Source organism: Phyllobates terribilis, unplaced genomic scaffold, assembly GCF_046119375.1.
Source record: "Phyllobates terribilis strain yellow unplaced genomic scaffold, ASM4611937v1 Scaffold_7__3_contigs__length_470593459, whole genome shotgun sequence".
NCBI classification, from domain to species: Eukaryota; Metazoa; Chordata; class Amphibia; order Anura; family Dendrobatidae; genus Phyllobates; species Phyllobates terribilis.
This window is the reverse complement of record NW_027362767.1, coordinates 195,003,011-195,027,949: the sequence shown is the minus strand read 5'-3', so window position 1 is coordinate 195,027,949 and position 24,939 is coordinate 195,003,011. Positions and strand designations below refer to the sequence as shown.

Below are 24,939 nucleotides of genomic sequence, written 5' to 3'. Positions count from 1 at the left end.
TTCCATGTCTAAGTTTTGGCTTTTTGCTCATAAATCTTCCATACAAACAGTAGATAGATGTAGCTGGGTCTCATTGGTTGCTGCCACTTTTGAGTTAATGACACTGCTGGATATTTTCTGTTTTCAAAGAGAAGTAAGCATGATCTATGTTTCATCTGTAGCATTAAGTTTTCTTGACCGAGCGCTGTGCCTACGTACTTCATTATGGCCCATTTATTGGTGTCCTCAATGTTGAGAAAATGCAGGCAGATACATTTCCATTATACATTAGCATCATGGAGACGCCTGTATGGCTCCAAATTTATTCATCAGCAAAACAATGACTCCAAATATACAGTCAATATCATAAAGAACTCCAGTATCTTCAGCATAAAGAACAAGTACCGTAGTCCCGGAAGTGATGATCCGGCCCCAGAGACCCTGATTTCAACATCCTCGAGTCTGTGTGAGATTACAAGAGACAGATGTACATGCCTAAAACCATGGAAGATCTGTGGCTCGTTCTTCAAGATATTCTCCCTGCTGAATTCCTACAAAAACAGAGCCCAGGGGGTGACAAAACAGCAGAAAACTCTGACAAGTGAATGCATTTTGGAAACCAGATGCCGTAAGGAATTCAGGGGCAAATGCTCATGTTTACAAGTGTTTCCCAGAATTTTATAACTTTCAGCTATGAAGATGATAGAAATTACATTTTCAAAACTAAAACATTGTTTTAACCGCTTCCCGACCGCCCACTGTAGATAAACGTCCGCGCTGCCTGGGCTCTGTGCAGCGCGGACGTTTAAAAACGGTGGGTGGTCTCGCAGTGCTCAGGACCCCCTGGGTCCTGCAAGCGCTGTGAGAGCAGTGCAGAGAGTTAGCTCTGACAGGGAACATCATCGGGACCTGATTAGATCAGGTCCCAGTGATGTTAACCCTTTGCTGTCTTCTATATGCTGCGATCTATAGTGATCGCGGCATATAGGAGACAGCAGGAGGAGAGGGGGTCGTCCACTTACCTCTCTGACGACCCCTTGATTGCTTTCAGGACCTGGCGTTGCTATGGCAGCTGGAGGTCACATGACCGCCTCCAGCTCTGCCATATATGGTGTCCTTCCTGTCTGGCTTCAGCCTGTACATTATTACAGTAATGTAATATATGTCTATTACATTACATGAGATCAGGGATCAGAAAAATAAAAATTAATGTCCCATACAGGGACTAAGTAAAAATGTAAAAAAAAGTAAAAAAAAATGTTTTGAAACTGTTAAAAAAAAAATACAAAATAAATAAAAATAAATAAATAAAATATTAAACCGATAAATCCATATAGTTATGCAAAAATAAAAAAAGTACACATATTTGGTATTGCCGCGTTCGAAACAACCCGAGCTATAAAACTGTCACACTAATTAACTCCTTATGTGTACACCGTAATAAAAATAAATAAAAAACGGAGCAAAAAACTATGCTTTTTCCTCATATCGCCAAACAAAAAGTGGAAAAGAATGCGATCAAAAAGCAAAATGGAAATAGAAATGGTACCGCTGAAAACGTCATCTTGTTCTGCAAAAATCAAGCCGCTATACAGCTCCATCAGCCAAAAAATAAAAAAGTTATACCTCTCAGAATAAAGCAATGCAAAAAAAATATTTTTTCTATAAAATTGTTTTATTGTGTAAAAGCGCCAAAACATAAAAAAATATACAGTAAGTGTAGTATCGCTGTAAATGTACTGACCCGAAGAATAACGCTGCCTGATCACTTTTACCACACGCAGAACGGCATAAAAAAAAACCTCAAAAAACAATTCCTGAATTGTTGGTTTTTGTTAATTTTACCTCCCAAAAAAACGGAATAGAAAGCGATCAAAAAATGTCACGTACCCACAAATGGTACCAATAAAAATGTCAACTCGTCCCGCAAAAAACAAGCCATGACATGACTCTGTCGGCCGAAATATGGAAAAATTATAGCTCTCAAAATATGGCGATGCAAAAACTAGATTTTGCAAAAAAAAAGCGTCTCTTAGTGTGTGACAGCTGTCAATCATAAAAACCCGATATAAATCTGGTATCTCTGTAATCGCACCGACCCGAAGAATAAAGTAATCTCATCACTTATACCGCACGAGGAGCGGCGTAAAAAATAAATAAAACCAATTCTTCACCTGCTACTGATTTGTTTATTATGTCTCCCAAAGATCGCAGTATGGCTCGGCACACATTTATCCTGCGCTCTGCGCTGAGCACTTACGCCAGAGTTTCCATGTAAATCTCTGAAATATGTGATTCAGCCGGAACCCATGACGGAAGATTCCCTGTAATGAGGCAGATATAGGCCACTGTGGATGCCGTCTGGCCTGTGATCCCACGGTGTCATTTGTTTTAGGCGTGCATAAAAGTGCGGTTGGCCACAGTTTTGTGCACTTCTGAAAAAAAGGACACCGCTAAACAGAGGCCAGACGGAGTCCAGAGTAACTCTGCTGCCTCATTACAGTGAATGGATCCCGCAGGGGTTTCATCTGAATTACGTCACTTGGAAATTTAGATGGAAACCCCGATGTAAGTGCTCAGCCTAGAGCGCCGGATAAATGTTACGTAAAATGTTCCCAATAAAAGCTTCAACTCAGTCCTCAAAAAAAGCTAGTCCCCACTCAGGTCCGTCATCTGTTAAAAATATAAGGGACTTCCAAGTTACTGGTAGCAGAAAGGCTCTGGAAAAGCGAAATGGCCCTTGCCCCCCAAAAGAAATTCAAAAAATGTTGTGCTCCCAAATCCAAATGCCTATTCTACAATAATTTGTTCTCCAATTGTCAAATAGCACTCCGTCCCCCCCAGATCTCGCCATATGGCTGAGCGGTACGATACAGCCACATATGGGGTATTGGCACTTTTAGAAGAAATTGTGTGACACATTTCGGCAACATTTTTACCCATTGCCCTGTGTGAAAATGTAAAATCTGAGGGTAAAACATTTTTTTGTGGTAAAAATATAATTATGCTTTTTTCACTGCCCAATGGTATAAATTTAAAAATTAAAAAATACTCACTACTTCCCTAGATGAATTCCTTGAGAGGTGTAGTTTACAAAATGGGGTCACTTGTGGGGGTTTCTGCTGTTTCTGCATGTCAGCGACTCTTCAAATGTGACATGGTGTCTGCTGCCTATCCCAGCCAACATAGCGCTCCTTTCTCTTCCGAACCCTGCCGTACACCAAAGCAGTGGTTTTCCCCACATATGGGGTATCAGCATACTCAGGAGAAATTGCACAACAAATTTCATGGTGCAATTTATCCTGTTATCCTTATGATAGTACAAAATTAGGGAAAGGAAAACATTTTTTGTGGGAAAAATGTGAAAATTTTATTTTTATGGCTCAATATTATAAACTTCTGTGAAGCAGCTGGGGGTGCAAGGTGCTCACCACATATCTAGATAAGTTCCCTAAGGGGTCTAGTTTCCAAAATGGTGTCACTTGTATGGGGTTTCCACTGTTTAGGCACATCAGGGGCTCCCCAAATGCAACATGGCGTCCGCTAATTATTCAAACAAATTTTACATTCAAAAAGTCAAATGGCGCTCCTTCCCTTCCGAGCCCTGCCGTGCGCCCAAACAGTGGTTTCCCTCCACATATGGGGTATCGGCGTGTTCAGGAGAAATTGCACAACAAATTTCATGGTGCAATTTATCCTATTACCCTTATGATAATGCAAAATTAAGGGATGAAAAACGTTTTTGTGGGAAAAATGTGAAAATTTTATTTTTACAGCTGATTATTATAAACTTCTGTGAAGCATGTTGGGGTTCAAGGTGCTCACCACACATCTAGATAAGTTCCCTAAGGGGTCTAGTTTCCAAAATGGTGTCACTTGTGGGGGGTTTCCACTGTTTAGGCACATCAGGGGCTCCCCAAATGCAACATGGCGTCCGCTAATTATTCAAACAAATTTTGCATTCAAAAAGTCAAATGGCGCTCCTTTCCTTCCGAGCCCTGCCGTGCACCCAAACAGTGGTTTGCCTCCACATATGGGGTATCGGCGTGTTCAGGAGAAATTGCACAACAAATTTCATGGTGCAATTTGTCCTATTACCCTTATGATAATGCAAAATTAAGGGATGAAAAACGTTTTTGCGGGAAAAATGTGAAAATTTTATTTTTACAGCTGATTATTATAAACTTCTGTGAAGCACGTTGGGGTTCAAGGTGCTCACCACACATCTAGATAAGTTCCCTAAGGGGTCTAGTTTCCAAAATGGTGTCACTTGTGGGGGGTTTCCACTGTTTAGGAACATCAGGGGCTCTCCAAACGCAACATGGCGTCTGCTAATTATTCAGACAAATTTTACATTCAGAAAGTCAAATGGCGCTCCTTCCCTTCCGAGCCCTGCCGTGCGCCCAAACAGTGGTTTCCCTCCACATATGGGGTATCGGCGTGTTCAGGAGAAATTGCACAACAAATTTCATGGTGCAATTTTTCCTATTACCCTTATGATAATGGAAAATTAAGGGATGAAAAACGTTTTTGTGGGAAAAATGTGAAAATTTTATTTTTACAGCTCAATATTATAAACTTCTGTGAAGCACCTTGGGGTTCAAGGTGCTCACCACACATCTAGATATGTTCCCTAAGGGGTCTAGTTTCCAAAATGGTGTCACTTGTGGGGGGTTTCCACTGTTTAGTCACATCAGGAGCTCTCCAAACGCAACATGGTGTCTGCTAATTATTCAGACAAATTTTACATTCAAAAAGTCTAATGGCGCTCCTTCCTTTCCGAGCCCTGCCGTGCGCCCAAACAGTGGTTTTCCCTCACATATGGGGTATCAGCACGCTCAAGAGAAATTGCACAAAAAAATTTGGGGTCCATTTTTTCCTGTTACCCCTGTGAAAATAAAAAAAATTGGGTCTAAAGTAACATTTTTGTGAAAAAAGTTAAATGTTAATTTTTTTCTTCCACATTCCCAAAATTTCTGTGAAGCACCTGAAGGGTTAATAAAGTTCTTGAATGTGGTTTTGAGCACCTTGAGGGGTGCAGTTTTTAGAACGGTGTCACTTTGGGGTATTTTCTGTCATAAAGACCCCTCAAAGTGACTTCAAATATGATGTGGTCCCTAAAAAAATGTTTTTGTAAATTTTGTTGGAAAAATGAGAAATCGCTGGTCAACTTTTAACCCTTATAGCTCCCTAACAAAAAAAAATTTTGGTTCCAAAATTGTGCTGATGTAAAGTAGACATGTGGGAAATGTTATTTATTAAGTATTTTGTGTGACATATTTCTCTGATTTAAGGGCTTAAAAATTCAAAGTTTGAAAATTGCAAAATTTTCAAAATTTTCGCCAAATTTCCGATTTTTTCACAAATAAACGCATGTGATATCAAAGAAATTTTACCACTATCATGAAGTACAATATGTCACGAAAAAACAATCTCAGAATCAGGGGGATCCGTTGAAGCGTTCCAGAGTAATTGCTTCATAAAGTGACAGTGGTCAGAATTGAAAAAATTGGCCTGGTCACGAAGGCAAAAACAGGGTCTGGTGCGAAGTGGTTAATCCCAGAGTTTTCACTTTGATGAAGGTAATTAGGTGAAACTGCAAAACCTTATATATAGGGATGAGCAAATGTTTAAATATTCGGTTCGGATTACGATTTTCAAATCTGCAATATTCACCGATTTATTCGTCAAACATTACCGAACGCATTAGGATTCAATGGGGGGCAAAAAAAAAACTCCTTAAGGCTGGGTGCCCACGTAGCGTTTTTCAAGCGTTTATGTTGCGGAATTTCCGCAGCGTAAACGCTTGTTAAACGCTAGGTTATCGGCCCCCCATGGTCCCCAAGGGGATTCCGCATGTTCTGTGCACATGCTGCGGATTTTTCCGCAGCGTTTATGCTGCGTACGAAAATCCCCAGCATGTCATTTAATTTTGCGGAAGCGCAGCAGAACTCCCGCCATTGACTTGCATTGAGACGCACAGAAACCGCGACTGTACATTTGTACAAGCGGCTTCTATGCGTCTCTATGTGCGGATAGTACCCAGTTCTGGAGGAGAGGAGACTCTCATCCAGACCTGGGTACCATTGTACCTGTAAAAAAAGTATAAAATAACAAATAAAGTTTATACTCACCTGTCCGGCGGCTTGTCTCTGAATGCCAGCAGCGCTGAAGGACCTGCGGTGACATCACAGTCATGTGACCGCAGGCCCTTCACCGCTCTGTCTCGCGATATACCGGCAGCCGGGAACCAGCCAGGAAGCAGCGCTGCAGCCGCGCCGGGGCCTCGGGGGTGAGTATAGCTTTATTTGTTTTAATTTTTACGGGTCACACTATATAAATCCATGCCTGTTGCCGTTTGCATGGATTTATACAGTGTGACCTAGTTGTCAAGCACTTTCCAAGTGATGCTATCGCCTGGAAAGCGCTTGTCAATCTGCATGCGGAAACGCATGTGGATCCGCATGTATTCTGCAGGAAAAACGCATGCACAATCTGCATGCATTTTTTCTGCCAGGAAGATGCAGAAATGCTGCAGAAATTTTCTGCTTCATTTCTGCATCGTGGGCACATAGCCTTAAACTGGCCCAAAAGCTGCCAAAACACATCAAATTAGGGGTAGACACCTGGCAAGTGCCATCAATTGACCCAGAATACAAGTACTATAATTATTATTTTTATTATTATTATTATTATTACAACAACATTTATTCCGTGGCTCTTTACATGTGAAAAGCGGTCACCGACTGGTACAAGAGGAGAGAGGACCCTGCTCGCGAGGGCGCACAAACAATGTACAAGGGATGGGTGAGGATACAGTATGTCAGGGTACAGCTAGTCGTGCAGCGGTATCGTGGAGCAAGGGTTACCGCAGATTGTACGCTTGTCACGAGAAGTGGGTCTTCAGCTTCCTTTTCAAGGTTTCCACGGTAGGCAAGAGTCTGATGTGTTGGGGTACAGCGTTATCACAGTAGGGGAGATGCACGGGACAAATCTGCTGAGAGCCTAAATCATCTAAAGCTTCCAGGACCTCACAACTGAACAGCTTAACCCCTGAACTGATTAATATGAAGGCGAAAGGCTTTTTAATGACTGCAGGAGTGGGAGGAATCAGACGCTGCGGTCTTCTGGCTCCTCTCTGTCACAGTAAACACGTGACATCTTGCAAGCTTCAACACAATGTTCACAAGGTAGACAGCAGTGATGGTCGGTCTCCTAGACAACGAGCTAACTCCTTTATGATGATAGAGGTCACCATCTCTTTAGCTTGCTGCTGGTACTTTTCTGTGGTACTTTTTCTTTTCCTCATCAGAGACAGTATATCCGGATCCTATATCTCCCCCATGTCTTAGCCTGGAGTCTTCTCTTCCTCTGCTGCCTTCAAACTGAAAGTGTCCCGGGTCCTCAATACCTCCGTTGAGTTTCTCCGGCCGGCTAGCAGGACTCTTGCGTAGGGAGATCTTCACACTGGTGATCCTACTGTCTGAGGGTATGGAGCTCCAGTCTACCCTAGCAGCCATTATATTAGACTGGCCATAAGGTTCACTGTCCAAACTCTCTCTGACTGTTCCTGGAAAGTGCCCACCTTCTATGGGCTGTCCTTTTAGTCAATTAACTCTTCACTATCACCCTGCTAGCAGACGTTTACTAACAGCTGTACCCAACAGTGGCATCTTGTTGCTGGTTACAAGTACTGTAGCCCACAAGCTCTAGACATACTCAATGTCTGACCATGGCATCAAGTTCCTCCTCTACTCTACGGACTGGACCATTGCAGCTAACCCCTTAGCTTGGCCTAACAACAGTTCAGAGAGGTCTAACTACGGGAACATTTTCTTTAACTACTTAAGTGCCAAAGGAAGGTTACATCTATTATACTTGCATCACTCCGTGTTTGTGCTGTAGGGCGAAATGTAATCTCCTCGTGTTCCTCCTCCACCTCCTTAGATGAGCTATTTGACTGCGTGACTCTGGGTTCACACCAAGTAGGGTCTTCGACCTCATCATCATCCAATGTGGTATCCAATTTTTCACCCTGACAGTCACCCTCCTCCTCTTCTTGCCCTGACAGCAGCGTACAATCCGCGTGACCCTCAGGTATCTGAGTCTCTTCAGGATCACCTCCCCCCACCCAGGGGTTAATGTCTGGAGACAAAGGTCAGGAAGCTGCTCGGACCCAACTTTTTTATTTTTCCCCCGTATGGAGAACAATATATGCCCCAAAGAAGTTTAAGCTCAGATGTAGTCTGCTTTCTATACCAATTTTGAGTTTAACATGTCTGTGTACCCCTGTGTGGAAAACAATTTCTGCACATAAGAATTAAAAGATGAAATATAGCCTGTTTTATATTCCATTGTAGAAAGAAAACCAATTTCTATTTAATCATGTGTACCCCTGTGAGAACAATACGCCAAAGAGTTAATTTCAATAGAGTATAACTATTATAATAGGAACCAACATCTATTCCACTACAACCAACCCAGTAGATGGAGACACAATCAGGAGTGTTCACATTTCCCTAAATTAGGGCCTAACACCACCAAAGAGGCATCAATTTCACTAGAGTATAAGTAGTATAATGGGGACCGACACCTATTCCACTACATCCAGCCCAATAGATGGAGACACAATCAGGAGTGTTCACATTTAAAAAGAATAGGGCCTAAAACCTGCAGCAGCAAGAGCAGGCACACAAGCCATATCACAGACTGCAATTCGAAATCAATGCAGCACACTAAAAACCACAACATCACCTACTCTGTACAGTCTGCGATTGGGGTGCGAAAGTCCTTTGAGATCCATGACTTGTTCATCTTGATGAAAGTTAGGCGGTCTACACTTTCATGGGACAGCCAGATGCGCTTATCCGTCAGGACAACACCAGCATCGCTGAAGACACGTTCTGAGAGAACGCTGGCTTCCGGACATGATAAAACCTCCAATCCGTGACAGGCGAGCTCAGGCCATTCATCCATTTTTAACCCCTTTACCCCCGAGGGTGGTTTGCACGTTAATGACCAGGCCAATTTTTACAATTCTGACCACTGTCACTTTATGAGGTAATTACTCTGGAATGCTTCAACGAATTTTTATGCCCTTAAATCAGAGAGATAAGTCACACAAAATACTTAATAAATAACATTTCCCACATGTCTACTTTACATCAACACAATTTTGGAACTAAATTTTTTTTTTATTGGGGAGCTATAAGGGTTAAAAGTTGACCAGCGATTTCTCATTTTTCCAACAAAATTTACAAAACCATTTTTTTAGGGACCACATCACATTTGAAGTCACTTTGAGAGGTCTTTATGACAGAAAATACCCAAAAGTGACACCATTCTAAAAACTGCACCCCTCAAGGTGCTCAAAACCACATTCAAGAAGTTTATTAACCCTTCAGGTGCTTCACAGAAATTTTTGGAATGTGGAAGAAAAAAATAAACATTTAACTTTTTTCACAAAAATGTTATTTTGACCCAATTTTTTTATTTTTGCAGGGGTAACAAGAAAAAATGGACCCCAAAATTTGTTGGGCAATTTCCCCTGGGCACGCAGATACCCCATATGTGGGGAAAAAACACTGTTTGGGCGCACGGCAGGGCTCGGAAGGGAAGGAGCGCCATTTGACTTTTTGATTGTAAAATTTGCTTGAATAATTAGCGGACGCCATGTTGCGTTTGAAGAGCCCCTGATGTGCCTAAACAGTGGAAACCCCCCACAAGTGACCCCATTTTGGAAACTAGACCCCCCAAGGCACCTATCTAGATGCATAGTGAACCCCTAGGTGCTTCACAAATTCACAAATTGATTCGTAAAAATGAAAAAGTATTTTTTTTCCACTTTTTCATTTTTACGAATCAATTTGTGAAGCACCTGGGGGTTCCAAGTGCTCACTATGGATCTATATAGGTTCCTTGGGGGTCTAGTTTCCAAAATGTGGTCATTTGTGGGGGAGCTCCAATGTTTAGGCACACAGGGGCTCTCCAAACGCAACATGGTGTCCGCTTACAATTTGAGCCGATTTTTCCATTCAATTTGTTAGCGGACACCATGTTGCATTTGGAGAGCCCCTGATGTGCCTAAACAGTGGAGCTCCCCCACAAGTGACCCCATGTTGGAAACTAGACCCCTCAAGGATTTTATCAAGGGGTATAGTGAACATTTTGAACCCAGAGGTACGACACAGACTTTGATAACATTAGGTCGTCATATTGAATAAGTTGTCATTAGTCTTGAGTGCAAGTGGTCGCTACTTGAGTTTGCATCGGGTGCTCGGGTATGCACCATGTACTGCGTGTGCTCAAGTGACATGCTTGAGTCCCTGCCCCGCATGTTTCACGGTTATTAGACACCCAAAAAAAAACATGCGGGGATCGCTCGTGCATGGCAGGCAATCCCCGCAAAGTTTTTTTGGCCATGAAGCATATGGGGCGGAGACTCGAGCATGTCACTCAAATACCCACGATACTCAATGCATACCAGAGCACCCGATGCAAACTCAAGTAGCGAGCACTTGTGCTCAACATTAGTCATCATATCGTCATCTTTTTTTCTTACTTTTGAAAAAAATCCCAACCCCATCACAACCCTAACCCCAAACCTAGCCCTAACCCTAGCCCAACCCTAACCCTAGCACAACCCTAACCCGAGAGTTTATTTTTTACGCCGTTCCTCGTGCAGTATAAGTGATTAGACAACTTTATTCTTCGGATCGGTGCGATTACAGCGATACCAGAATCATATGGGGTTTTTATGATTGACAGCTGTCACACACTAAAAGACGCAATTTTTGTAAAATCTAGTTTTTGCATCGCCATATTTTGAGAGGTATAATTTTTCCAGATTTTGACCGACAGAGTCATGTGACAGCTTGTTTTTTGCGGGATGAGTTGACGTTTTTATTTGTACCATTTTCAGACACGTGACATTTTTTGATCGCTTTCTATTCCGATTTTTGGGAGGCAGAATAAACAAAAACCAACAATTCAGGAATTGTTTGTTTTTTTTATTCTGTTCCTCGTGTGGTAAAATTGATGAGGCAGCTTTATTCTTTGGGTCAATACATTTACAGCGGTACCACATTTATATCGTTTTTCTATGTTTTGCACTTTTACATAGTAAAAGCAATTTTATAGAAAAAATTATTTTTTAGCATCGCTTTATTCTGAGAGCTATAACTTTTTTATTTTTTGGCTGATGGAGCTGTGTGGTGGCTTGTTTTTTGCGGGACGAGATGACATTTTCAGCGGTTCCATTTTTATTTATATTCGTCTTTTTGATCGAGTGTTATTTCATTTTTTGTTTGGTGATAAAGCATTGTTTTTTGCTTATTTTTTTATTTTATTTTTTAACCGTGTTCACTGAAGGGGTTAAATAGTGGGACAGTTTTATAGGTCAGGTCGATACCAAATATGTGTACTTTTATTTATTTTTTTGCTTTTTTTTCATAATAATATTTATTGATGGGTACATTATATTTTTATTTTTGGTGGATTATTTTTATATTTTTTTTTAATATTTTTACAATTTATTTTTTTATTTTTTTTCACTTTATGACAGTTTTTTTACTTTATTACTTTGTCCCACTATGGGACTTTCAGTTTTTTTACTCTGATCGCCTGCATGGCACAGGAATGGAGCACCATCCCTGTGCCATGCAGGCTGTCAGCGCTGGACAGGGAGAAGATAGTTTGGAGATGCACTGCGCATGTCCAAAAAATCTTCCTGCTGTCTGGTGACCCGGATGTTGTCATGACGACATCGTGTCGTCATGGCAACATCCTGGAAGCCGCGGCAGACAGCACTGGAGGCCGGAAGAGGAGGTGAGTACACCGATCAACTCCCCTTAGCCACCGCAATGCTGCGATCGACGTCAATCGCAGCATTGCGGGGGTTAATGTGCCAGGAGCGGTGCGGGACCGCTCCCTGCACATAGCCCCGGGTGTCAGCTGTGACAATCAGCTGACACTCGGCAGCGATCGCGCTCGTACCGCTTGTGTGTGGGTGAAATCGCCAGGGCATACTATTATGTATCTGGTCCATAAAGCCCAGGGCACAGATGCGTACTAATATGCCCCATATGTCGTAAAGGGGTTAAAGACCAAAATGTAAAATTGGCAAAATCCTCCTTGATGGTATTGATATTGAACTCTAGATACTCCTGCACCATCCTGTCCAGTTGTTCTCCACATGTCAGACTTTTACTCTGTTGTGCTGGTGACGCACCCCCTGGGCCATATTCTTTAGGGGGAATATCCGGAGCCGGATCAGATGGGAGTTGTAGTCTTCCGAGTGGCTGTGACCCGGTCCGTGCCCAGGGTGTCAAACTCAGTTGTATGTGGCAGTCCTACAGATGTTAATAAGTTCTTAATGTCGACTACGCCACCCGTTGTATTGCGGTCACTATGGCCGCCGCTGCAGCAGGGTCCGCTGAGGCTGATGGTGTTGGTGCAGCTTTTGGTGGTATAACCCCCAATGGGTGGGGTATAGCCTCAGGGGGTCAGGTGCAGAGGATGGGGGTTGTGGTGGTGCAGCATAGATGGTAATGAAGACAGAGTCGGGTTATGCAGTTAAGGGTATTTACTCACTGCTGATGTTCCGGTCACTCCAGCTTCAAGTGACCTCCCGAGCCGTGCTGCATCCACCAGGTCCTGGATCCAGCCAACCCCCAAGCAAGTCCGGAGCGTGACCCTGAGCTCTCCTTCTGTCCTTTCTCTGGCCGTCCCCACTATTGATCCACCCAGGTCCAGCTCCCTCGGGCCTTCTGTTGGGAGACCCTTGGCCTTGGGTTCCCTGACCCTCCACGTGGTATGCCTTCGTGGTGGATGTGGTGGGTGGCCGTGGCAGACGCTGCCCACGGCCTCCGGTCTCTGGCTGGGGTGTGTTTTTGCCCCCACCAGCTTGGGTTCCGGTACCCTAATGCCAACTCTTCACCCGCTGATGGACTTTGGGTTCTCAGAGTTCCTTTTCTGTTTCCCCCTCTGGGTCTTTCTTGCTTTCTCCTCTCTCTCTCTCTGGGGCTTCTCTGCTCTGCTCTTCCTCTGACTCACTCCTCCTCTCTGCAAAGGCTGACAGGCTGACTTGCCTGCAAAGACTGACCCTGTTCTTAGTTGGTGCCCACCTTATATACACCCTCTATGTGTGAGCTCAGGTGACCAGCACCCAATGAGCTCCTATCTTTACCCAGGCTGCTCCCCCTATCTGCCCCTACACTACTTGGGATGTACCACCCCCCTCCCACTCCAGCCAGGAACAGACTCGGTCGTACCTGCACATTTCTAAGTGGGAGTACCGTCGGCCTGTTCCTCGGAAATGGGATGTATGTAGTGCATGCAGCCTACCGAGCTCAGTTCCACACTCCATCCTTACCCGGGAGTAGAATATCACACCTCTGGGTTGAGGTGCAATACCCCTGTAGCAGCCGAATCCTCAGGGTGCTACATTCCCCCCTGGTAAATCACAGCACGTCCTCGGGCTGTAAGACAAAACACCAAAAACATACAAATTTTTGCATAAACATATAAAACATATAAAACATTATATATATATAAAACATTCTCGTCGCCTCTGGCTCCTCCTCCGGTCACTGTGCAACGTGTGACCGGGTAAAGTGCGACAGTCTCTCTGGAAAACTGATTTTCCTATAAAACCGGTAGGGGGCGCTTTAGGACGCGCAACTATTTACAGGGAATATGGCCGCTCTCAGTCCTCGGCCAGGTATTAGGGAGGAATGACCGCTCTCAGTCCTCGGTCAGTGGGAATCAAGGGAAATACGGGTAAACAGTTCACACATGCTGGTCCCAACGGGGACTATATTAGCAACAGCAACAGTTTCAGTTTCAGTTTCAGTTTCAGTTTACTGTGCCCCGACGGGCAACTATATACAGCTTCTGCTTCGCTGTCCTTAGCGACGGCGTCCTCCTGCTCTTGCTTTTTGGTTACCTTTGGCTCTAGTTTCAGACCCGTTCGGGCACGTATGCTGGGCAAACAGATCTTCTCCCAGATGCGGCACTCTTGGTCTTATGGGCGCGGTGGTGGTGGCGCCCGGGTTGCCCGGGCCTTGCGGCCAGGCCTGGGGTATCTGGAAGGTAAAGGGCACCGTAAGGACGGCGGCGCCCTGGGCTACTTGGCCCTGCGACCAGGCCGGGGGCTCCGCGGAGGTAGGGGGCGCTGTTGGTATTGCGGCGCCCGGGGGTACTAGGCCTTGCGACCAGGCTGGTGGTACTTCCTGCTTGGTCACGCTCGGGGTCGAGGCGTGTGACGTCACAGGGGTCGCGGCTCCCGCTTGAGGCCTAGTCTGTGGCGGTGACGTTGCAGCGACGGGCACGGCAGGATAGACTTCGGGCTCTGCGACGGGGAGCTGGGGCAGGTACGCGGTTTCCCGGTTTGGGGTATAGACGTCCCCTTTACCTGCCTCCACTCGTTCGGCTCCCTTCTCGGCGCCGTCTCCGGCCTTCAGTCCTCCCGCGCCATCCTCAGAGGCGGTCTGTCTCCTCGTCTCGGGTGGCGTGCTCCGCTGACAGGTCTCGGTCTGCTGGGCCATCTCACGGCTCCACTCCGCCAACGTCTCTCGCTGCACCCGGGCCATCCTCCTTGCGAGGCCCTCCAGAGCGGTCTGTGCACACTCCCGGTCTCGGGGGAGCTGTGCTAGGACCTCCACTAGGCCTAGTGGGGTCGTTGTTTCCAGCAGGCTCCTGACCAACGGGTCGGTGCTGCTCTGCTCTCCTACAGTCGTCTCCAGCAGGCTCCTGGCCAGCGGGCCGGTGCTGCTCTGCTCTCCCTCCTCGGTTTCTAGCAGGCTCCTGGCCAACGGGCCGGTGCTGCTCTGCTTTCTCGCCATCTCCGGGTAAGCTCCTCCGATACTCTTCTCCAGGCTTCTTGCCTCCGGGTGCGCTCGCTCTAGACTGCTCCAAGCGACACCCATCTTTGTTCTCTCCTTTCATCTCCTCCCACCTCGAGGGCGGTCCCGGGGCCACTTGGTGACTGTCAGATCCAGGGGGAGTTCTTTCACGCTGACAGACACCTCTAGCATCACAGTCTCTGTTGGTGGGGGCGGTTTCCACTTTTGGCGCCATTTTCGGTCCTGGCCCACGATGGGAGGTGGCCTCTCGCCACCCTCTGGCACGCCCATAATGGCGTCCGCTCTTCCAAGGCGGGAAACCTTTGGAAATGGCGGGAATCGCTTCCCAGTGGCGGGAAACTCTGCAGATGGCGGGAAAAAGCTGTTAATGGCGGACAACCGGCAGGAATCGACTGGTGATGGGGTCCGATGGCGGGGACCCTCCGGAACCGGCAGGAGACTTCTTTTTGAGGTAAACTTGTTCTTTTCTTCAGGCACGCAGTACCCGGGTGTTGCGGGCACGTAATCCTGCCGACTACGCCAAAGTTGACGCACCCCCTGGGCCATATTCTTTAGGGGGAATATCCGGAGCCGGATCAGATGGGAGTTGTAGTCTTCCGAGTGGCTGTGACCCGGTCCGTGCCCAGGGTGTCAAACTCAGTTGTATGTGGCAGTCCTACAGATGTTAATAAGTTCTTAATGTCGACTACGCCACCCGTTGTATTGCGGTCACTATGGCCGCCGCTGCAGCAGGGTCCGCTGAGGCTGATGGTGTTGGTGCAGCTTTTGGTGGTATAACCCCCAACGGGTGGGGTATAGCCTCAGGGGGTCAGGTGCAGAGGATGGGGGTTGTGGTGGTGCAGCATAGATGGTAATGAAGACAGAGTCGGGTTATGCAGTTAAGGGTATTTACTCACTGCTGATGTTCCGGTCACTCCAGCTTCAAGTGACCTCCCGAGCCGTGCTGCATCCACCAGGTCCTGGATCCAGCCAACCCCCAAGCAAGTCCGGAGCGTGACCCTGAGCTCTCCTTCTGTCCTTTCTCTGGCCGTCCCCACTATTGATCCACCCAGGTCCAGCTCCCTCGGGCCTTCTGTTGGGAGACCCTTGGCCTTGGGTTCCCTGACCCTCCACGTGGTATGCCTTCGTGGTGGATGTGGTGGGTGGCCGTGGCAGACGCTGCCCACGGCCTCCGGTCTCTGGCTGGGGTGTATTTTTGCCCCCACCAGCTTGGGTTCCGGTACCCTAATGCCAACTCTTCACCCGCTGATGGACTTTGGGTTCTCAGAGTTCCTTTTCTGTTTCCCCCTCTGGGTCTTTCTTGCTTTCTCCTCTCTCTCTCTCTGGGGCTTCTCTGCTCTGCTCTTCCTCTGACTCACTCCTCCTCTCTGCAAAGGCTGACAGGCTGACTTGCCTGCAAAGACTGACCCTGTTCTTAGTTGGTGCCCACCTTATATACACCCTCTATGTGTGAGCTCAGGTGACCAGCACCCAATGAGCTCCTATCTTTACCCAGGCTGCTCCCCCTATCTGCCCCTACACTACTTGGGATGTACCACCCCCCTCCCACTCCAGCCAGGAACAGACTCGGTCGTACCTGCACATTTCTAAGTGGGAGTACCGTCGGCCTGTTCCTCGGAAATGGGATGTATGTAGTGCATGCAGCCTACCGAGCTCAGTTCCACACTCCATCCTTACCCGGGAGTAGAATATCACACCTCTGGGTTGAGGTGCAATACCCCTGTAGCAGCCGAATCCTCAGGGTGCTACACTGGTGCAAGAGCTGGTGTAAAAAATATGCGAAAGGACTGAAAGAAATTGCTTCTGCCACTTACTCTGCTGCTGCTAATGTTTTGGCGTTGACAAACTGACGTGCCGGTGGTTGAAAAACTACAGCTGCGATGCACACTGTGTGCCTCACTGCTATCTTGGGGAAAACCTCTTTTAAAGTTGCTTAAAAGCTTGTTTCGACACTCCAGCATTTTCAGATCCCTTTCCAGGGCAGGGAGCATCTGGCAAAATTTACTCTTATAACGTGGATCTGACAGAGTGGCAACCCAGTAGTCAGCATTATTTTGAATCCTAACTATATGGGGATCATGTTGCAGAAAAGTGCAGCAAGAAGGCACTCATATTTCGGGCTCTTCCAGGAGAGTCAAAGCCCAGCTGTATTGATGGCTGTGTAACACTGATGCATGTTTCCTCCATCCCCTCCTGCCAACCACATTCAACAGAGAGGGGATGATTATCCTCTTCATCTTCTGACTGTTGCTCGCCCATCACCTCTTCCTCCTCCATTTGATCCTCAGCTTTTGCACCTTCACTAACAGTTTGTCTGGTATCACCAACCCCCCTTGATCGCAGTAATCCACTGTCACTTGGCATCCGCCTGTGTGATGACAGTCTGGAACTTTGAGACATTCTTATCCCTTCCGCATCCTCCTCTTCTTCTGGGACAACCACTTCCTGCCGCAGGCTATTCAAAGTCTGCTCCAGCATGTAGATGAGCGGAATAGTGATGCTGATGATGGCATCGTCAGCCCTAACCATTTTAGTAACCATTTCAAAACTGTGCAGAAGGGTGCAGAAGTCCTTAATTTGTTGGAGGCCTTGGAGGAGGTGGAAGAGGCAAAAGCAGTGGAGGAAGTGTTAAATACAGAGGTTTGTTCTGCAAGCCTTGGGGATTCCAAGATTTGTGGAGCAGCCCCTTCCCCGCCTGCCCTCACAGTCACCAGAGTCACACAGTGCCCAGTCAGTGAGATGTAACACCCTTGGCCATGCTTACTCATCCAGGTATCTGTGGTGAAATGCACCCTGGCAGACATAGATTTAGACAAGGAACGGGTGATGTTGTCTGCCACATGCTGGTGTAGTGCAGGCACAGCTTTCTTAGAGAAGTAATGGCAACTGGGCAACTGGTACTGGGGGACTGCGACGGCCATCAGCTTTCGAAAATGTCTGTATCTACCAGGCGGAAAGGCAGCATTTCCGTGGCCAACAGATTGGAGATGATGGAGTTCAACCTGTTAGCTGTCTCATGTGTAGGATGAAACAATCTTTTATATGACCACAACTGTGGGACTGAGGGCTGGCTAAGGTGCTGAGAGAGGGTGGAGTACGGTGAACCGGAAAAACTGCTGGACTGTGAGTGAGGTGCAGGCGCAGATGTTACGGTGGATTGAGAAACGTGGTGTGCTCGGTGAAACAAACACAGCAGGCATGTCCGCTTCAGTTACAGCTGACGGGCTCTCACTCAGCCTGACTGGAGCAGGTAGAGAAGCAGAGGTTCTGCTGTAGGAGACCTGCGTGCCAATACTTGGCATGGTAACAGAGGAGGAGGAATAAGCAGCGGATGCGGTTGATGGGGCAGCTGATGGTTGTTGAGGTCCGCTGGTCTGCATTTCAGTGCAGTGAGATTCCCAGCGTAGCGCATGTTGATTGTGCATGTGAAGGATCATGCATGTAGTAGTCAAATTATTGCAGTTTTTCCCTCTACTGAGTTTTTTCTTGCAAGTCTAGAAAGTGGCTGTTGCCGCTACACACCTCTAGCTGTTTTGTTATTTTATCATTATGCCTTTTAGGCTCTGAAACATCATATTTATTTCACTTGCATTCTTCAAATATTTTTGGAATTGTATATCGTTATTATATTGGGGTTATTGTTTTTTTGTTTGTTTTTTTGAATGTTCCAGCTTCATATCTGTTCCCATTATTTTGGTTGAGGACATGATCTATTGTTGCTCATTATCTTGGGCTGAGATTATCATACACACCTTTGGCGGTTTTAATTGTTTTTAATAGTTGTGTAATATTTGTTGTCTATTTTTCTTAATAAACCGAGGTCTCATTTTTTGGGATGTGCAGTCTTCCTTTTGCATACACTTTAAGTTTTCAAAAAATGTGATTTAAACAATAGGATATATTCTGATGACACATTCCCTTTAACGGTTTATTCCCCCCAAAAAACAAGTTGTCACCTATCCATAGGATAAGGCAAGGGTAGGCAATTAATTTTCTCAAGGGGAGACCGTGACTGTTGCAGAGAGTGGAACTTAGAAATAGATCCTAATATAACTATTTTTATCCTGCAATATAGAACATAATTAAGTATGCTTCTGCTAATACATGTTACGATAGGTTTATTGTAAGATGTATTCTTACCATTAGCAGACAACCAAAACCATATAGTTCGCTGCTATTATATTAAGTTTAAAAATCATCCTGCTCCTGTCATTCAGCCCCCGTACCTTGATCAACAGCTCCTAGCACAATATGATGCCTCCCTCTGACCACCCACAGAGTATAATATCCCCACAAAGTCCCCCACAATGTTGTCACAAAGCCCGACTAGTTGATTTAAAAGATAAAATACCCAATTAAAGGAATAATATGATATTATGATTTTTCATACACTTTTGTATATGTAAACATACAAAGGTTAAGTACATATATATATACTCACGTCATCACCAAGGAGCTTTTAAACATCATCTGTCTGGAATATCAGAGAAGCAATTTCACCAAGACCGAGAAACCCCTGGAAATATCACAACACTGCATGGGCAGGTATCACATACAATGCTACACCCCAGTGCAGGTACAAGGCTTCTGTCTCAGTAATATTTCTTTGGCCTTGTAATATTGTGAATCAACACTAGTAGTGACGCGCCCCCTGGGCCATGGGGTATCCGGTGCCAGGCCGGCAGATGCTGGGGGTGATATCACGGTGGCTGGCCTGGTCCGTGGCCCAGGGCGGTCAACAAAAAGGGGATATTTATAGGGGATTTATAGTAAGTTCATGACTCCACCTGTGGAATGCGGCTAAATGGAGCCGCCGCTGCGGAGCAGTCCTCTGGAGCTGGTGTTACGGCAGCAGGGATGGTGTGGCTCTCCACAGGAAGAGCTAGCTCCAGGGCAGTGTAGGGATAGATGGTGGATGCTGGTGAGAGATGGCAGGACGGTCCCGGAGGAAAGACGGACACTCACACGGGGGTAAACTTCAGTACCTTTACTGGTGATGCTGCAGGCACGGTCCAGGGTACTCCGGGCGAAGGGTGTACTTTTGGACACTCCCCAGTGAGCCGGTGTAGGGCCTCCTGCTCCGTTGCTTCCTCTTGCTAAGCTTCTGACCTGCCTGGGTCTAGGCCTAGCTTGGTTACTGTCTCTTTCTTGCACCTGCTGACCTGGTGGTAGGGCCTTCTCTTGGAGATCACTCTCCCAGGACATTGGGGCCTCCGTGACTCCTAGCCCTGGTACTGTAGTCAGCTTTTAGTAAACCTGGGACCTGCAGTCCTCCAGGTGTCCGGTGGTCCCTACTGGGTATAAAGGGACCCCATAGGCGTGGACCCAGTGTCCGGTATATATCTCGGGGTGAGCCTGGTATGCTCCACTGCCCCCTCGCTACTTCTTCCTTCTCCTCTCGCCTTCGACCACACTCAGTGCTCTCACTAGGCTTCACCTCGTGCTGTAGGCCTTGACTCGCCTAAGCACCGCAGCAGCGTGCTGCTCTTTGTTGCTCTCTGAGCGTCAGCACGCTCTCTGATTGTTATGATCTGCTACAAGTACTAAGGAAAGACAGGAGATCTGTCCCTATAATAGAACTACGCTAGATCCCTACGATGTAACGGGGAACCTGATCCTGCGATCAGACCCGCTAAAGTCCTCAGCTAGTCTGAACGAAGACCTATAGATGTGAGGGAGGGATCCCTACAAGAACTAGGGACTGGGAGAAAGATGGACACCTCCTAGCAGAAATTGTAGCAGTAAAAAGACAAACAAACAACATAGAACATAGAGGTCAAAAGACCAAGCTAAACTGACTGAGAAAGGTAACAAAGCACGTGGCTAGCTTAAGAGTAGAAATTACAATGAAGTCCAGCAAGGCCAGAAGGGCGGAGCAGGATTAAATAGGCAAAAAAGGTCACTCTAAACTCACAGACTAAACTCTGACTGAGCTCCAAACTAAACTGAAACTGAGCTGCCTGGCTCCACCCTCCCTATATATATCCCTAACGAGCTCCCTCTGCTGGTCTGAGGTGGTAGGGTGGAGGTGTGTGAATGTGTGAGGGCTTCTTGTGGAGAAGTCCATCCATGCACCCTTCTGGGTTCTGTGGCACCAATGCATAGCAGGGCGCCACAGTAAGTCTAGTTCACCTTTAACTTCCAGTGGCCAGCCTTCAGCAAAAAGATGAATGAGAGATACAGGCTATCATCAGACAATGGGGTCAATAAACCCACACAAATCAAAAGATCTCAGGAGTCACTTAAGTAAACTTCAGATAAAGATTAAACATTAACAAATCTTTGTGTTTTATAATAGCAAACAATAATCAAAGCACTATTTGAGAGATGAGCTTTCATACAATGTGAGTAAAGAGTTCTCAAGATTTTGTCACTATGAACATTGTCTGTGTCTAAACATCAGGTAAGGCTTTAACAGAATGAGCCTTATCTATCTGTCAATTTACCACCAAACTTATGGTTGTTTGAATACATTCTGTATATTTCGACTACTGCAACCTCCTGCTCTGTGGCCTCCCTTCTTACACTCTTGAAACCTTCCAATCTATCCTAAACTCTGCTGCCTAACTAATCCACCTGTCCCCCCCACTTTTCCCTGGCCTCTCCTCTCTGTCAATCCCTTTACTGTCTCCCCATTGCCCAGAGACTCCAGTTTAAAATCCTAACCACGGCAGACAAAGCCATCCACAACCTGTCTCCTCCATATATCTCTGACCTAGTCTCCCGGTACTTACCTGCATGCAACCTCCGATCCTCACAAGATCTCCTACTCTACTCTCCTCTTCCCACAATCGCATACAAGATTTCTCCCGTGCTTCCGCCCTACTCTGGAATTCAGTACCCCAACATATCAGACTCTCGCCGACCGTGGAATCCTTCAAATGGAACCTGAAGACCCACCTCTTCCGACAAGCCTACAACCTGCAGTAACCCTTGCTCCACCATACCGCTGCATGACCAGCTCTACCCTCACTTACTGTATCCTCACCCATCCCTTGTAGATTGTGAGCCCTGAGCCCTCGCTGGCAGGGTCCTCGCTCCTCCTGTACCAGTTGCCATCATGTTTTGTTCAAGATTATTCTAATTGATTTTGTATATATATCCCATTTTCACATGTAATGCGCCATTCATTTCATGGCGTTATAACAATAATAATAACTTCAATATGGACTCAAAATATCCATTTTTATGTTCACACTACATAAGGTCACCATAAAGTTTCTCACACAATATGATGTCTCAACAAAGCCCACCCCCCTCCACCGCAGTATGATTCAGCTACTCCTGTTGACAATGAATAGAGTGGAGGCCATGTATGTGCACCTCACCTCCATTCAAGACGTTCTCAAGGTTCTAAAGCTCTGATCTTTGGATCCATTTGTGGTCTGAGTGGTCAGACCCCCAGTGATCAGCAAGTTGTTCCCTATGTCATGCATAGGGGATACATTGCATTTCTAGTGATAAACCCTTTAATGGAAAACCATATTTAACAACATGTATTATGGTTTAGACATTGTTTAGTGATAAATTTATTGTAATTGGCTAATGGTGTTTTTCGCTTTGCATTTCTAGGCACCATGCTGCTTGCTGTATATAATTACAACTCACCCAGAGCACTGGTAACCAGATCAGCATTGGGAACAGTGCTGATTATTCTGTGTGTAGTCTTAGCACACATAGGTAAATATCAATCAGTTCATTTCTTTACTTTGTATTTTCTAATTACTTAAAAAGTGTGTTTGTTACTTCTTATACTGGCTGCCTACTACTGTGCTGTTAAAAAAGATTTTCTGTTACTCAATTACTGATATTTTTGCTAATTTGTCCCAATTAAATTCTTCAGATCAACCAGCTAATTTTAAAATAAAATGAAGACAACAGAAGTAAACACAAAATGCAGCTTTTATATCATCATTCCAATTATTGAAGCTAAAGATTTATTAAAAAAACGACATCTTTCATGTAAAAAAGTAATTGCCTTCCTTAACTTCATATCAGGTGGTGCCACCCCTGGCAAGAACAAATGCAATCAAATTTTGTGATACCGTCGTGTGATAAGTCCTTTACAACCACCATCATCCACCCACACTGCCCTGAAGCTACACTCTTCCTGTGGGGAGTAATAATACCATTGCTGCAAAACCACCAGCTTCAGAGGACTGTTCCGCAGCGGCGGCCCCTTTTGCCGCTCTCCAGAGGTGGCATAGTCGGACATTATAAAACCCATATATACAAATTACCCTTGGATTGACCGCCCTGGGTCACGGACCGGGTCACCGCCACAGTGACTACAACCCCCAGCTTCTACCGGCCCGGCTCCAGGTACCCCACGGCCCAGGGGGCGCGTCAACTTCATAGGTCCCTAATCTGAGACCTCTCCTGCAGCGTGATTTGCCCCACCTCTGGATCTCGTTGGCCCAGGCTATACGTCAGAACGTATTGCACCAGGGCTTGTCGGTGCTGCCACAGTCGCTGCAACATGTGCAAAGTTGAATTCCACCGTGGCGGCACATCGCATTTCAGCCGGTGAACTGGCAGGCCCAACGACTTCTGTAGAGATGTAAGTCATTGAGATGTGGGATGCGAACGGCGGAAGTGAGCACACAGCGACCGTGCTCTCTGCAGAAGGCCATCTAGTCCGGGATAGTGGGCTAAAAATTGCTGGACAACCAGGTTCAACACGTGAGCCATACAAGGCACGTGTGTGACATTGCCCCGGCAAAGGGCCGCACCCAGGTTTGCAGCATTGTCGCACACGGCCTTCCCTGGTTTCAGGTTCAGTGGAGACAACCATTCATGAAACTCGTTCTCCAGAGCTGACCACAACTCCTCAGCTGTGTGACTCACATTTCCCAGACATTTCAAAGTAAAAACCGCCTGATGACGTTGAGCCCTGCTGCCAGCATAGTAAGGAGGTGTGCAGGATCCCTTCTGCGCAGTTAGAAAGCAGGTGGCATTACCAGACAGGCTTTGGGTGCAGGTGGAGGACCGAGAGCAGGTTGAGGAGGCAGAAGCAGTGGAGGAACTTCAAGATAAAGAGGATTGATGGTACAACTCATGGGGACGGTAAGACTTGGACAGCAGTCCCTTGTCCTGCTGTCAACATAGTTACCCAGTGCCCAGTCAGCGACATGTAACGCCCCTGTCCATGCCTACTCGTCCAAGTGTCTGTGGTGAAATGCACCCTGTCACACACAGAGTTTCTCAAAGAAGCGGTGATGTTGTGTGCGACATGCTGGTGGAGTGCAGGCACACCTTTCTTTGAGAAGTAGTGCCGACTGGGCATCTGGTACTGGGGCACTGCGACGGACATAAGGTCTCGAAAATCCTCTGTGTCCTCCAGGCGGAAAGGCAGCATTTCTGTAGCCAACAGCTTGCAGATGGTGAAATTCAACCTCTTAGCTTTGTCATGGCTAGGAGGAAATGGTCTTTTACTTTTCCACATCTGAGGGACCGAGGGCTGGCTGTTGTGCTTAGACGGGGTTGAGTAGGGTGTCCCCGGCAAACTGCCGGTCTGTGAGGAAGATGCAGGCGAACATGTTAGGTTGCCTTCATCCAAAGGTGGTGCTCTCGATGTCGGAGAGCGCTCAACACCAGCAGGTGTTTCCACTTACCAATGAACTGACGACCTGCCAATCACACTGGCTGTTGCGGGTAAAGAGGTGGCAGGTCTGCGTCCAAAAACATGTGTGACTGCTGTCCCCCCAGTCACAGAGGATGAAGAGGCTGCGGATGCACAAGATGGGGCAGACGGTGGTTGGCCCGGCCCGCTAGGCCGCATTGTAGCACAGTGAGCTTCCCACTGCAACTTATGCTTCATATCCATGTGAGGGTACATGCATGAAGTACTCAAACTATGGATTTTTTGGCCTCTACTTAGCTTTTGGTGACAAATATTACAGATAACACGAGTTGGGTCATCCTTATCGATCTGAAAAAATGCCCAGGCTATGCAAGGCTTAGAGCCCATGCTACCTGAAGAGCCACTACGACTTGTGGTCGGAGGCAGAGTTGTGGTTGAGGATGCAGTTGTTGATGTGCTTCCAGTACTCCGTCTCTGTCCAGGAAGGCACAACCTAACCTCATCGTCAATAGC

At 46.4% G+C, this 24,939-nt stretch overlaps 1 protein-coding gene across 2 annotated transcripts in view; it reads left to right on the top strand.

Annotated features, from left to right (window-relative positions):
* Positions 1 to 24,939, top strand: part of LOC141153065 (uncharacterized) — a 204,495-nt gene that overhangs the window by 26,956 nt on the left and 152,600 nt on the right. For both annotated transcript variants that reach the window (XM_073637740.1, XM_073637739.1), the window contains exon 2: positions 22,416 to 22,523. In XM_073637740.1, coding sequence (XP_073493841.1) covers positions 22,416 to 22,523 — 108 coding nt within the window. The remainder of the gene's footprint in view (positions 1 to 22,415; positions 22,524 to 24,939) is intronic.